Below are 14499 nucleotides of genomic sequence, written 5' to 3'. Positions count from 1 at the left end.
CTCGTGACACTTTGCAGACTCTGCTCTGGCTGTGTTTTGGAGGAAGCGTAACTTTCAAAGCTAGCTCGCTATTGCTAACCTCTCCGAAATTGCCCACCCTAGCTTTAATAGCATTCTTTGTGGTTGTGAAAAACCATCACAGAAGTCATTCAGATGCCTTTTATGCAGATGTGACCCAGATTTGCATCCCGCACAATGCTTGTGACTTATATGTTCATGCCTGTGAGTGGGTTTTTATGTTGCTATGCAATTGTGCAATACATCAAATCATTTCTTTTCCTCTCTGTGTCAATAAGACGGGGTCATGAGAGAGTTCTCACCCAAAAGAGAGACTGATAGAATCTACAATCAGACAGAAATTAAACTGTCAGATGATAATTGTGGGGAAGCTGTGTGATATGTAATGCCAAGAGATAAACAGAGAAGAACCGTTTCCCATTTGGCCCTCTGAACCTTAAAATCATTAGGGGTTGCATTGCTCAGTGTGCTCCATTTTGGGACTCGTCCTTTCTCATTTGGTTAATGGCACTCCATTGACTTAAGTGTCTAAAGCAGACTATATTTTTTAGGGCAGACTATTAAATGCTTTAAAAGGATTGAAATATAAAAAAACAACAATTAATATTGCTCCCTAAAGTTTCATAATAAGGTATTTTTTCTTCCATCTGAGACATTTAAGCTTAAAATTCCACCTTTGTATTTTTTTCTCTCTCAACATTACATATGATTTATTACATACTGTATGTAATACTGTATATTCATCATCGAAGGGACAATATGAATCAATGTTAGTATCAATCATTTAAAAAAACAAAACAAATCTAATGTCAGTGGTGGTCATAACCTTCACCTCAACAAAACACGCTTAAAACAAGACTGCCATGGCATGAACAATTAGAGGACATGATAACACAATTAAAAATTTCACATACAGAATGCAAGGGCGCATCCTAAAAGTGTTTTATTTTTATTTAATACTGGTTATACAAAGTCAATAAGGTTTGTAGGTGTAATTGTAGGGAAATAAGATGACCACACTCGCATTGCATGTGTGAGATACGACTACGAGTAAGGAATAATTGACGACGGGCTGCTGAATTATTGAAAAATAATGCACACCCGAGGTGGTAATGTTACACTTTGTTATACCTCGGGTGTGTATTATTTTTCAATAATTCAACAATTATTCCACTTATACTACGGTTACCACCAGGACTGGACTGGGACAAAAAATCGGCTCTGGCATTTTGGCTCAGACCGGCCCACTACATACAGTATGATCATAAACACAACCGATCTTTGCACGGCCTTGAATATGTATACCAACTGCTATTCCTTAAAACCACTAATGCCATGTAATGAGTGAGTAGGAATGAGTAAGAGTTAACAGATGAAATAACTACTAATTGTAAAATACAATTGAACTATACATTACTCCACAGTGATGAATCCTAAAACAAGCTATACGCTACATTGGCCAAGCAATACCAGTGTTTCCCACAGGATCTTTGGTAAATCAGTGGTTAGTGGACCTCTGTCCCTCTAGGGGGGTTCGGGGGTTTCTCCCCCGTAAGAGAATGTTGTGCTTTTTAATGTTAAATTCATCAATCTGGTGGACTTTGACTGTTCAAAATTAAGAGCTCCAATCCATATTCAGTGTGCAAATTGAACAAAGAAAAACTCAAAACTCTTTTAGTTGTGATATAGTGTCTGTCTACATTACACTACCACATAATAATAGTTATAATATTAATCCCATGACAGTAATAGCCATATATTGTAAAACAAATGCACTGAAAAATAAAAGAAACTTTCATAATTAGTTTTGTACTAATTTCTATACTTGAAAGAGATACACACATGATCTTTTTATTTTGACGGGAACTGCATCGAGCTTTTATTTTGGCGGAAAACATGGTTTACAAACGCGTCTCAGTACAATTCTTGTAAAATGCGTAATCGTCAAGTATGCAGATGTGGAAATAATGCGTAACTGGGTAATGGGTTCCTACACTCATAGCCTAAGTGTTCTGAAAGTAGCCTAGTTCTGCTTACCGCAGTTCTCTACACTCACTCATCTCTCTTCTTTTCCTCCTCACTATCCTCATCATCCACTTGAAGGGCCTGTTTCTTTTTTTCTGAAAGAAGCCTCTTCTGAAGCTGGCTCACAAGAATGCCCGCAAACAGTTTGCTGAAAGCAACCTGTCCAAAAGCATGAATTACTGGAACCATGTCCTGTGGTCTGATGAGACTAAGATAAACTTGTTTGGCTCAGATGGTGTCCAGCATGTGTGGCGATGCCCTGGTAAGGAGTACCAAGAACATTGTGTCTTGCCTACAGTCAAGCATGGTGGTGGTAGCATCATGGCCTGGAGCTGCATGAGTGCTGCTGGTACTGGGGAGCTGTGCTTCATTGAGGGAAACATGGATTCCAACATGTACTGTGACATTCTGAAGCAGAACATGATGCCCTCCCTTCAGAAACTGGGCCGAACGGCATGATAACGACCCCAAACACACCGCCAAGATGACAACTGCCTTGCTGAAGAAGCTGAAGGTGAAGGTGATGGAGTGGCCAAGTATGTCTCCAGACCTGAACCCTATAGAGCACCTGTGGGGCGTCCTCAAGCGGAAGGTGGAGAGGCGTCATGTGTCTAACATCCAGCAGCTCCGTGATGTCATTATGGAGGAGTGGAAGAGCATCCCAGCAACAACCTGTGCAGCTCTGGTGAACTCCATGCCTAGGAGGATTAAGGCAGTGCTAGATAACAATGGTGCTAAAATATTGACACAGTTTTGACATGTTCATATACGGTGCACTCACTTTTGTTGCCAGCTATTTTGACAATAATGGCTGTATGTTGAGTTATTTTCAGAGGACAGTAAATCTATACTGCTATACACGCAGCACATTGACCACTCTAAAATATATCAAAGTTTCATTTCTATAGTATTGTCCCTTGAGAAGATATCCTAAAATGTTTGCTGAAATGTGAGGGGTGTATACTCAGTTTTCCTGTAACCTGCAATCGACATAAAAACAGTTATACAACAACCTGCAATTTCCTTGTTTAAATATAAGTTGTTTTGAAGGTGTCACATGCTGTGATTCAACGGTTTCCCCTAACAGACATTTTCCTCTCAGAACAAACCCTGAGCGATAAATAAAGAGATGGCTGAAGATGAAGAGCGATGGCTTTCAGTTCTCGTTTCAGCAGACTCTTCATTGCAGCGGTAGTGACAGTTACAACACCCCTGCCTTTTTTGTCTCTCCATTGATTGTTTGGCTGTGGGCTAATATAAAGGTTTTCCTGCGAGTCAGTCAGCTGTCAGGCTCAATCTCACCCAGCACATGACTGCCTGTCACTCTCATGGGCTTCCCTCGCTGCTGTCAGTCAGACAGTGTGTGTGTGTGTGTGTGAGGTAAACACACACAACATGAGCAGATCACCATGAGTGATGTGAGGAATACAAAAAAAGTATATCCTTCCTCCTCATTTGCTGCTGGAAAGTTGCTGATGTGTAGAACTTGAGATGTTGTTGTCAGGAAAACTACAGACAAAACTGTTTTTTCTGTAACGGATTTTTCTCTGTCGGATGGTGATTTTATTGTTTGGGATTATTACCCTCATGTAAAAAGAAGTACACTTCAGCATATTTATTAAGAGTACTTATTACAGAAATAATATTTGAAGAGTTTGGTTCCAAAATGCGATAAACGCCATTTAAAAAAAAAAAAAATTAGTTACTGCAAAAATCAGTATTGTATCTGGTTGGTATTGAAAAGTCAATGTTTAATTTTAAATAAAATGCGATATCCGCCGTGTTATTCTGTCATGTTTTCTCCCTTTCTTTCCAAACCGCGACAAACGCCAGTCTCCCTTCTCTGCAGAATGCGATATATCCGCTCTCAACCAATCACAATGCACCATTCCACGCAATGTAAACAGTAACGGCAGCGCCTTAAATACACCCGGCTTCCTAGTTTTTCTTATCTATTTTTTACTTTTCGATCAACAAACAAACAAAAAAATGAATAATTTTGATGGCATTGATGAACCTGTGGTTGTTTCTGCGGTGGGTAAGAAACGTAAGGCATCGAAATCGAATCATTTACGTGAGGAGATTAAGAAGATGAGGCACTCGGGAGGAGGAAAAATGTTTTCAATCTTCTTTACAGTTCTTAATAAAAATGTTATACTAATAAACTTACGTTGTTGTGTATTTTCAACAGTTTCAATATGAAAAAAAAAACTTTTATATTGATTCAATGGATTAATTGCATTTTGAATTTAAAAAAAATGGATTTATTGCATTTTGGGGAAAAAAATAATCCGTTTTTATAATTAATCTTTGAAAATCAAAACCTGGATTTAATTCTTTTTTTGTTATGACCTACAAATGCTATGTGAAAGTTTGAAACAGAAAATAGTGGTTTTCATCTTTCCACTTTCTTGGTAAAGAAAACACATTTTTACTCAAATTAATCTAAATGGATTTATTGCGTTTTGGAACCAAACTCTTCATTTATTAAAATAATACACTTAAGTGTGAACTGAATGTAATGTTGTCAGACAAATACTGTAATTGCATGTTGATTGCAATTCAATGAAAATGTATTACAGTTTAAATCCATACAAGCTGAATTTAAGTAAATCGTAATATGTCATTTTTTAGTTACTAACTTTTATTGTCTTTGAAATATGGTTATGTGTACTGCTGAATGTACAGACAAACATTTATGGCAAACTAATATACTTTAATGTCTATTGAAACTTGTTTGAAATTTTCAAAATTACGCGTTCGTAATGACGAAGTTCCAGTTTAGTACATTTAAAATATATTAACTTAAAATGTTATGTCAAGTAACACACGACAGTTACAATTATAATCAAGAACTTAACATGCAACACATCAAAACAAGTGCACTTCTTAAAAGCATTACAAAATATTATTAATACATGTACAACTTTTCATTTGGCATTATTACAAAGTGCATGTTTAACACAGTGACTCTTTAAGTGCACTTAAGTCTACTTAATATTATTTATTTTAATAATATTATTTTATCTCCAAGCTTTTAAAAAAATACTTTTAAGATTTGAAGTACTCTACAATTAAGCCCACTTTTTCACAAGGCTAGACTCTTGCGCTCTTAAAGGTGGGTGTTTGAACCGCATCCCTTTTTAAAATAAACAGTTGCATTCATGACAGGTTTTCAAATTCGTGTTGGATGCACTGTCATTGAGTTTTTCCGTCTTCCCACAAGCTAAACATCTTTGTTCTGTTCCAGTGAAATCTTCTCACTAGGGGATGAGATGTGCGGACCGTCTCAGGGCTAAGGGTGAAAAGTAGAGTTGGAATACATCTGAGTGAGAGTTGGATAATGAATTGTGGTGAGAAAAGTCTCAGGTTTAGGAGCAGAGGATGTTAACTCTTTCCACTCATAGGGTGATAGAGATGTGATGTGACAGATGCCACTATAATGACTTCCTCACAGCATTGTTTTTCTGCATTAGCATACAGCTTTCCCTTTATCTCACCATGTGATGGTACACTGTAGATGTGGTTTGTGCAGCAGTGTCCATTGAATGGTATCATCACATGGATGACTTTTTTGAGGGGGTGGACCTTAATTATATCAAAATTAAAATATCAAAATTTCATTCACCCTCATGACGTTTCATACAGCTCTGGGTAGGGTTGCACCAGCATTTTGTAAGATCCCACTACATACTTAATACGTACTAGTTAGTTTTGTAACCAACTGTATACCTAATTTGGGTGTACCATTTGTTCTTAAAGCAAAACTTAACTAGCAGGTTGTAAGCTTTACTTAACCTGTCAACTGTCACCCCCCTTTTTTTGAATAGACATGAAAATGCACATTTCGAACATAAATGGTTGTAATTCAAGAATGCTTTGGAATATAGACGTAAGATTGGTCTTGTTTTAAAGAAGACGTTTGGCAGATTTATGTAGAAGTTAAAACAATTAAGAAAGTGAAACAGAAAAAAAGTTATAGAAGTTTGAGTTTATGGAAATGTACAATGTAAAAAATTAATTATTCATATTTTATATAAAATATATATTTTCAAAACCTGGGCTACTCTAAAACTGCAGAAAAATCAAAGCCAAAAATCTGAACAAGTTGTGTTTCAAATTTTAGGTTGATATCTCAAAAAATGAGCTTTCAGTAAGATTTTGTTTGGGCGCAGTACCAAACTTTTTCACGAGGGGACAACCAGACTCCATTACTACCCATATAAGGGCGCCTCCATTTCCATATGTGTTTTGAGTGATATGAACCATTATTTACACAATTTTCATACAATTTATGAAGTAGAGATCCTATTCAGAAGTAGTATGGGAAGTTTGGCAGATTTTGATATGAATTCAACCTCTAATAAACACATACAAAGAACACGCATGTGCGTCATAGCTTCCTGCCACATCACAAATGGTGAATTTATTATTTTTTTCTTTATATTTAAAACATTTTCAGACCTTTTTTTCTAAAATAATTGAATGGATGCTATCTTTTGAACTCTTGGCATGAAAACAAACTAGGTTTCTACAATTTCTTTCATGATTTTTCATGTTCATTGCTATTTCAAAATAAAGGTCTGAACACGCCTTAGGAGTATGAAAATATTCTTGTTGCAAATTGATAAATTACGGCTCCTCTGTAATTTATTTTGAAAATCAATCACCAAATATGGAAACTAGAGATTGTAAGCTTTCAAATGATATATAGTTTGTCAATATTACTTAAAGGTTCTCTAAGCGATCCTGGGTGACGTCACTTCTTGTTGACGTTCGAACTATTGTCAAACAAAACGGAGGCTAGCTAGACCCTCCCTCCTCCTCATCCGCACACTAACCCCCCAAACCACACCCCCAAACCCTTCTTGTCGGTCATTGGCTGGAACAGTTTGTTATGTTTTGGGGAGCGGGTCGCTGCAGTTTGTTTTTGGTGCTGTTTGTGAAGCATGGGCTGTCTACAGAGATCGCGTTTCTTTACAGTGTGTTCAGGGGACAGGCAGCCAGCGGATAGTGAGGAGATGTTTGCTGTATGTGACAAAAAATGTTTTGGCCTAAAAAACACATGACATCGCTTAGAGCACCTTTAAGGTTTTTACTAAGATATTAATGTTTTAAAAATATAATGGCAAACGTCCCACCTGTGGGACGGTGACAGTTGATTAAAGAAATCAATATAATATGACGTTTACATGAGGCCTTCAAAAAGCATTTATATACAGAAGTAGTGTTTGATAAATCAATTTAACCATTTCAGTTTATCCCGTTATGGTTCAAACTTATTTAGCCTCAACTGGAAACGTTAATAAATATTTTTTTCATTCTAATATGGTACATAAATTGAAAACGATTGTTAATTTAATGTTTATAATTATATAATGTAGTACTTGTGCATTTTATTTACATTTTCACAAATGTATTTATTTATTTAATTATTAATGAATTATTTAGTACTTTATTAAGAATAACTATATATTTATAAATGTTTTTTTCCCCCCAAATTTATTATCAGTTGCTTTATTACAAATAGTATATTGAAATATGTAAATAATATTCAGGAAATACGTTTAGGAAAATGAATTCTATTTATGTAACATGCAAATTTATAATTTTGTATTAAATATTTCAATTATGTAATAATTTATTACCAATTAGTATGTAAATAATATTCAGGGGATACGAATAGGAACATTTATATTATTGATATTCAAAATGAATACAAATGATAAAAACATTTGCAATTTTTTAAAATAATTTATTAAGAATTAGTATTTTGAAATATGTCAATAATATTAATGGAATAAATTAAGGAAAATGTATAATATTACATTTATTTACACATTTCTTTATTGCTTTTATTATTTAATTATTAAGCCAGCAAATATGCAAATAATATTCAGGAACTGTATTTAAATTAAGGTGAGGTGTTTAGATCAGGTTTGTTCTGAAGAGCTGCTACGAACCCTCTTACTCACATAATGTAGGATGTAAATTGAATATGCGCATATTGAAATTGCACAAATGAGTGCTACGGCTGAGGGAAAGATTTTCAGTGTGACTTCAATTTCAGGTCAGCCTTTTTGTCCTAGCATTGTTTTGTTTATTCTGCATGGCTACGCATTGTGAAAAGTAGTTACTGAAAAAGCTACTGTCCTCTGAAAACAACTGAGCTGCTGTCCAGCAACTAAAAACTGAAGTTAAATTAGCCGTGTTGCTACTTTTAGTTGGTTAAGGACATTTTCTCTGAAATGGCAAGGGAGGCAGTGTATCCTCAGAAAATTGAGATGAGAAAAAAAAATCAATATTGCTCAAAATAAAATAAACAAGAACTGTATCGCCCTAATCTCTTTCATAATCTTACTGTAGAGTGCATTACCGTGGTATGATGGATTCATATACTGTAGAAATGGCGCCCAGGCTGCCAGATAACAATGAAATCCGGCTTTTGGCTAGACCAGCAAGACCGACGGACGTGGATGTTTAGGTCGAAGTACTAAGCAATTGAAGTACTGTGAGATAGTTGTTTCTCCTTCTCTCCGATCACTAGTTTTACATTTATTTATTTATTCTTTCTCTTACATTCTCAGATCCTTAAGGAATTCAAAGACGAAGATTGGAACATGGGAAACATTGTGTTCACGATGACCAACAGGCGATACGGCGAGAAATGCATCGCTTACGCCGAGAGCCACGACCAGGTACTTCTGCCCGGATACTTTCATTTCTGAGGAAATCTAATCAATGTGTCATTGGGAATGGTAATTGGTGTCAAAACAGGTTGTAGTCCTCTAGGGACTAGGGTGAAATGAGAAATGAACACATCCGCCCTGTTTGTACGCATGCTAACGCCACGACTAGGTGCGATTTGCTGTTGTTTTTCTCCTGCCTTCTTTTGTTCTCTTTGTTTTTCCTCTGTGTTCTGTTTCCAAGGTCTGGGAATAACGATTTGTGCTACTCAATATGAGACACTTGAGTGAGTCTGAGTTGAAACGTGCTAAAATTAGTAAAACTTTACTTTGACACTTCTTCAATAGATTGACTGTTTAGCATTGCAATAAAGTTTCCATTGAACGGGCAGATGTGCGAAAGGATGTCTTAAAATATTAACGGATGTTGGGACCTTGGCCTAACGGTTGTAACTTATTGAGCTGTGGTGCTTTACTGTATGTATGTGATGGTGGTTCAAATACAAAACATTTCTTGATCTAGTTTGTCCCTCTTAACGGATTCATTTCGATTCTATCAAGCATCACTATTGCGATTGCTCATACTTTGGTTAGTTCACCCAAACATTTAAATTCTGTCATTAATTACTCGCCCTCATGTTGTTCCAAACCCATAAGACTTTTGTTCGTCTTCGAAACACAAATGAAGATCTTTTTGATGAAATCTGAGAGCTTTCTGTCCCTCCATTGACAGCTACGCAACTACCATTTTGACGCTTTATAAAGTTCATAAAGAGATTGTAAAACTAATCCATATGAATTGAGTGGTTTAACCCAAATTTTCTGAAGAGACACGATCACTTTATGAAGAACCGATTGAATTTAGTCTTTTATTCACATATAAACATTGATCAGTGAACATAAACAGAAGCTCAACCGAACCTGCTTGATGCGTGAGAATGAACCTCATTGGCTCTTGCTGAAGCTCAAACGTGCTGCGTAACACAAGAATGAACCTCATTGGTTCTTGCTGAAGCTCAAACGTGCTGCGTAACACGAGAATGAACCTCATTGGTTCTTGTCTAAGCTCAAACGTGCTGCGTAACACGAGAATGAACCTCATTGGTTCTTGCTGAAGCTCAAACGTGCTGCGTAACACGAGAATGAACCTCATTGGCTCTTGCTGAAGCTCAAACGTGCTGCGTAACACGAGAATGAACCTCATTGGTTCTTGCTGAAGCTCAAACGTGCTGCGTAACACGAGAATGAACCTCATTGGTTCTTGCAGAAGCTCAAACGTGCTGCGTAACACGAGAATGAACCTCATTGGTTCTTGCTGAAGCTCAAACGTGCTGCGTAACACGAGAATGAACCTCATTGGTTCTTGCAGAAGCTCAAACGTGCTGCGTAACACTAGAATGAACCTCATTGGTTCTTGCTGAAGCTCAAACGTGCTGTGTAACACGAGAATGAACCTCATTGGTTCTTGCTGAAGCTCAAACGTGCTGTGTAACACGAGAATGAACCTCATTGGTTCTTGCTGAAGCTCAAACGTGCTGCGTAACACTAGAATGAACCTCATTGGTTCTTGCTGAAGCTCAAACGTGCTGCGTAACACGAGAATGAACCTCATTGGTTCTTGCTGAAGCTCAAACGTGCTGCGTAACACGAGAATGAACCTCATTGGTTCTTGAGGAAACCCAAACGTGCTGCGTAACATGAGAATGAACCTCATTGGTTCTTGCTGAAGCTCAAACGTGCTGCATAACACGAGAATGAACCTCATTGGTTCTTGAGGAAACTCAAACGTGCTGCGTAACACGAGAATGAACCTCATTGGTTCTTGCTGAAGCTCAAACGTGCTGCGTAACACAAGAATGAACCTCATTAGTTCTTGCACGTCATGCGAACATGCTTGAGCTTCCGTTTACCACAACTGATGTGTGAATTGATGAATGTTTATATGTGAATAAAAGCCTACATTCAATCTGTCCATCATATAAAGCAATCGAGTCTCTTCAGAATATTTGGACTAAACCACTCAATTCATATGGATTAGTTTTATGATCTCTCTATGAACTTTTTAAAGGGTTAAAGTGTTGCTCAGATTTCATCAAAAAGATCTTTATTTGTTTTGCGACGATGAACGGAAGTCTTACGGGTTTGGTACGGCATGAGGCTGAGTAATTAATGACAGCATTTACATTTTTGGGTCAGCTAACCCATTAGGCTACGGTGCAGTTATACCATCGATGCTAATTATCGCCAATGCCAGTTTTGCGTCATTACAATCAGACCAGTATTCAGCCGTGCTTTTTATGCTCCCACATGCTGTTTCTTAGTTCAAGACAAATAGTTGCTGTTTCCTATTTCCCCCCCAATAACAAGAGCAACCAATCAAAAGCTATTCATCAACCTGCAAACAATTCACCTAATGTGGTGTTCGTGCTCACATTGTTGATCTGCCTGTTCTGTCAGGCCCTGGTGGGAGACAAAACGCTGGCCTTCTGGCTGATGGACAAGGATATGTACACCAACATGAGTGCTTTGATTCCAATGAACTCCGTTATTGATCGGGGGATCCAGCTCCACAAGATGATCCGACTGCTCACCCACAGCCTGGGAGGGGAGGGCTACCTGAACTTCATGGGTGAGTCCTTGCAGATGCATTCATTTTTGAAAAACTAGTCCGTATTTGGATTTCGTGTGCAAGATGTTGGTGCATTATCTTTGCAACAATGTAACAACAAAAAACAAGTGATAAGAAAACCACCCAAAAAAAGTCCTTTGATAATATTAGCCAAGGTTTCTTGCACCAAAAAAACAGACATAATTTAGTTACTTAGATCTACTTTCCCACTCTCTCTTTGATTACTAGAATTAAATGGCTGTTTTCTGTGTTTTTGTAACATTTATTAGATATGTTTGATAAACTATTGTCTAACATAAAATTAACCTATGAAAAGTTGTTTTTGCTGTCTTTGAACAAATTGTGATTTTAGCCTGTCCCACCTAAGAAATCTTGACCTTCTTGATTGTATCCAACAATTAAAATAATACAGCATAATTTCACATGATCTATAATATAAGTTTATCAATAACTACAAACTATTATTTGAACCTTACCTTGCTAGTCCCTAATTTTGGCAAAATATGCAAACCTGTTAATGGCTTATTTTCTTTTTTCCACACATGCCTTCAATTCTAAAACCTGCAAGATGTTTACTAGTACATATGTGTTTTTGTTGATGTTAACCATTGGCTTGACACGTCAACAGTGGATAATTACAGCTGTTTGTAATATTTATGAAGTATTCATACTTCTCCACATTATTGCTGTAAGTGGTTGACAGTCAGCATGGTCAATAGTCAGCACAAACAGTGTACTAGCCCCACCTGCTGACCAGGTGTTGACGCTCTACTACCCTTATTACCGTATGAATCTCCAATAAACCGGTTCAGATTAAAAGAGACAGACTTTTTCCCCAGCCAAGGCGATATTCATATAACACACACACACACACACAACCCAAACCCCACAGATTACCTCGTGTTTGTGAGCATATGGGCAGATTCCTCCATGATGCACACTTGAGGTCTGTTATTGTTTACTGCTGTTCTTGTTCTGCCAATAGCACTAACAGTAATGACAGCTACAGATGTGGACAGCCTGATGCGGACACTTTTTCTACTCTCTACTTGTAGTATATCTGTTAAAAGCTTTTGTCTAGTGAGTGAAAATCCTTTCCTAATGGTGTTGTGCCCCAGCTGAATATATATTTTTCAGTCGGTTAAGCCTCTAACAGCCCAAAGGCCTAGAAGAATGTGAAATGTAGAGACATCAGGTATGTTTGCTTGCAAGAAAGCATACTTGGTTTTAAAGATTGTGAAGTGCAGACATCATACTAAGAGCCTTTTTTCTTTTGTCAAAAACAAATATATATATATATATATATATATATATATATAGCCTATATATAATATATATAGCCTATATATATAATTTTATATTTTAATTTTAATTATATATATATATATTTTTTTTGTTTTGTAGTAAAGTCCAGGATGTGAACAGTGAGATGTAAAAGTGAATGCCCTCTAAAGAGGACAGAATTTTCTGGGTCTCAGGATCATTAAAATGTATCTGGACTTGAATTATTCCTCCCAATTAAACTTTTAGTACAACAGGGATTAAGTACTACGCTTTATCCAAGTTTAGACATGCTTTTTCCTGAAATAAATGACATAAAATGTCCCAAAAAATAATTAAAAGCTTCAAATTAATCATCAAATGGGAATTTTAGGTTTTTGCCTCATTAATTGCTTAGTTAATAAAAAAAAATCCCTTAAAGTTGACTTTTCATTGTCTTTATAAAATGAAGGTAACCAATAAGCCAAAGCGAGCGAGAACACAAAACATGGTAAATACAGGATGATGTGTCATGTCAATGGATCAATGGCTGTGAAGTCATTTAGCCAGTGCAAAGCAAGAACAAATTGTTTGAGCAAGCAAATCAATTTGAGCTACCCTCAGCGAAGCCCATCTATTTACTCTCTAGTGGCAGAAGATGCTTGCAAAGTAAAAGGCCACAAAGAAATGACGGCCATGTTTGCAATGCAGAAAGAAGATGAGTGCTGTGAGGCAGAGACTCGACATTATAACACACTCGCGAGACGGCAATGAAACGGCTCAGTGGTTTCATCATTAAATCAGCAGGTGGAGAGTGAGATGAATGTACGCTTGACTTTCAGAGATGGAGGAAAAACTTCTGCATCACCTTCAGAAGCACAGACTGATGTCTGACTGTGTTCAAACTGTGCTTTTGATCAGTCAAAACTGCTGAAGAATTCAGTGGATTTAACATTAAGATAAAACGGCATGCCAAAAATTGACTAATTAACTCTTTCCTTGACAGCGTTGTTTAAAAAATTTGCCTGCCACCGGCAGCATTTTTTATCATTTTCACAAAAGTTTCGTGGCCCCCAGAATATTTTGTTGTATGAATATCTGAACATGCAATACGTCAAAAGATAGAACAGAGCCTCTGCTTTTAAACAAAAAAGCTGTTTTATTCTAGCCTGATGCGTTCTTTTTTTGAAGAAAAAGCTGAGAAAATTGCATTTTTGTCAAAGACTACATCTGATCAAAACAGATTGAGTAGATCGAGTCCATCAACACCCCTAATGCTTGCACAGTCCTAATAGCTCGTTCTGCGTCGACATTTCATTCGGTAACTTTAGGCAGTTTTGATTTATATGCTGTTTAATGTTGATGATCGTGTTATTTACATATGCATATGCTTGCATATATTGCTTTTTTCTGTTTCTTCTTCACGTGTCTTTTCATCAGGAGATTCAGCTCTCTTTCAGAAGATGCCTAATGGCACCCCCTACCGTATAACAGTGGAAACACAGAAACCATAAATTTCCTTCAATGGCGAAATGCTGTCAGAAAATGCTGTCAATCGCGGGGAGAGAGTTGATAAAAACTAAAAACATTGAGTGAAAATATTGAGGTCATATAAATTGAAAGGGTTATTTCACCCAAAAATGAAAATTCTGTCATTATTTACTCACCCTCATGTCATTCCAAACCTATAAGACATTCGTTTTGTTCGGAACACAAATCTCAATATATTTTTAATGAAATCTGAGAGTTTTCTGTCCCTCCATTGACAGCTACGCAACACCCACTTTCAAGCCCCAGAAAGTTAGTAAAGACTGTTAACTGGCACCCCCCTTTTTTTTGCATAGACATAAAAATCACTATCCAAACTTAAGTGGTTGTAAT

General features: G+C 36.9%; 1 protein-coding gene across 1 annotated transcript in view; it reads left to right on the top strand.

The window, feature by feature from the left end:
• The window catches only part of gbe1b (glucan (1,4-alpha-), branching enzyme 1b), a 163762-nt gene that overhangs the window by 86912 nt on the left and 62351 nt on the right, over positions 1 to 14499 (top strand). Inside the window, exons 11-12 of the mRNA XM_056262490.1 lie at positions 8631 to 8741; positions 11187 to 11358. Coding sequence (XP_056118465.1) covers positions 8631 to 8741; positions 11187 to 11358 — 283 coding nt within the window. The remainder of the gene's footprint in view (positions 1 to 8630; positions 8742 to 11186; positions 11359 to 14499) is intronic.

The sequence above is a fragment of the Rhinichthys klamathensis genome, unplaced genomic scaffold (assembly GCF_029890125.1).
Source record: "Rhinichthys klamathensis goyatoka isolate OS25496 unplaced genomic scaffold, OSU_Roscu_1.1 h1tg000192l_1, whole genome shotgun sequence".
Classification (NCBI taxonomy): Eukaryota; Metazoa; Chordata; class Actinopteri; order Cypriniformes; family Leuciscidae; genus Rhinichthys; species Rhinichthys klamathensis.
This window is presented reverse-complemented; position numbering and strand designations above follow the sequence as displayed.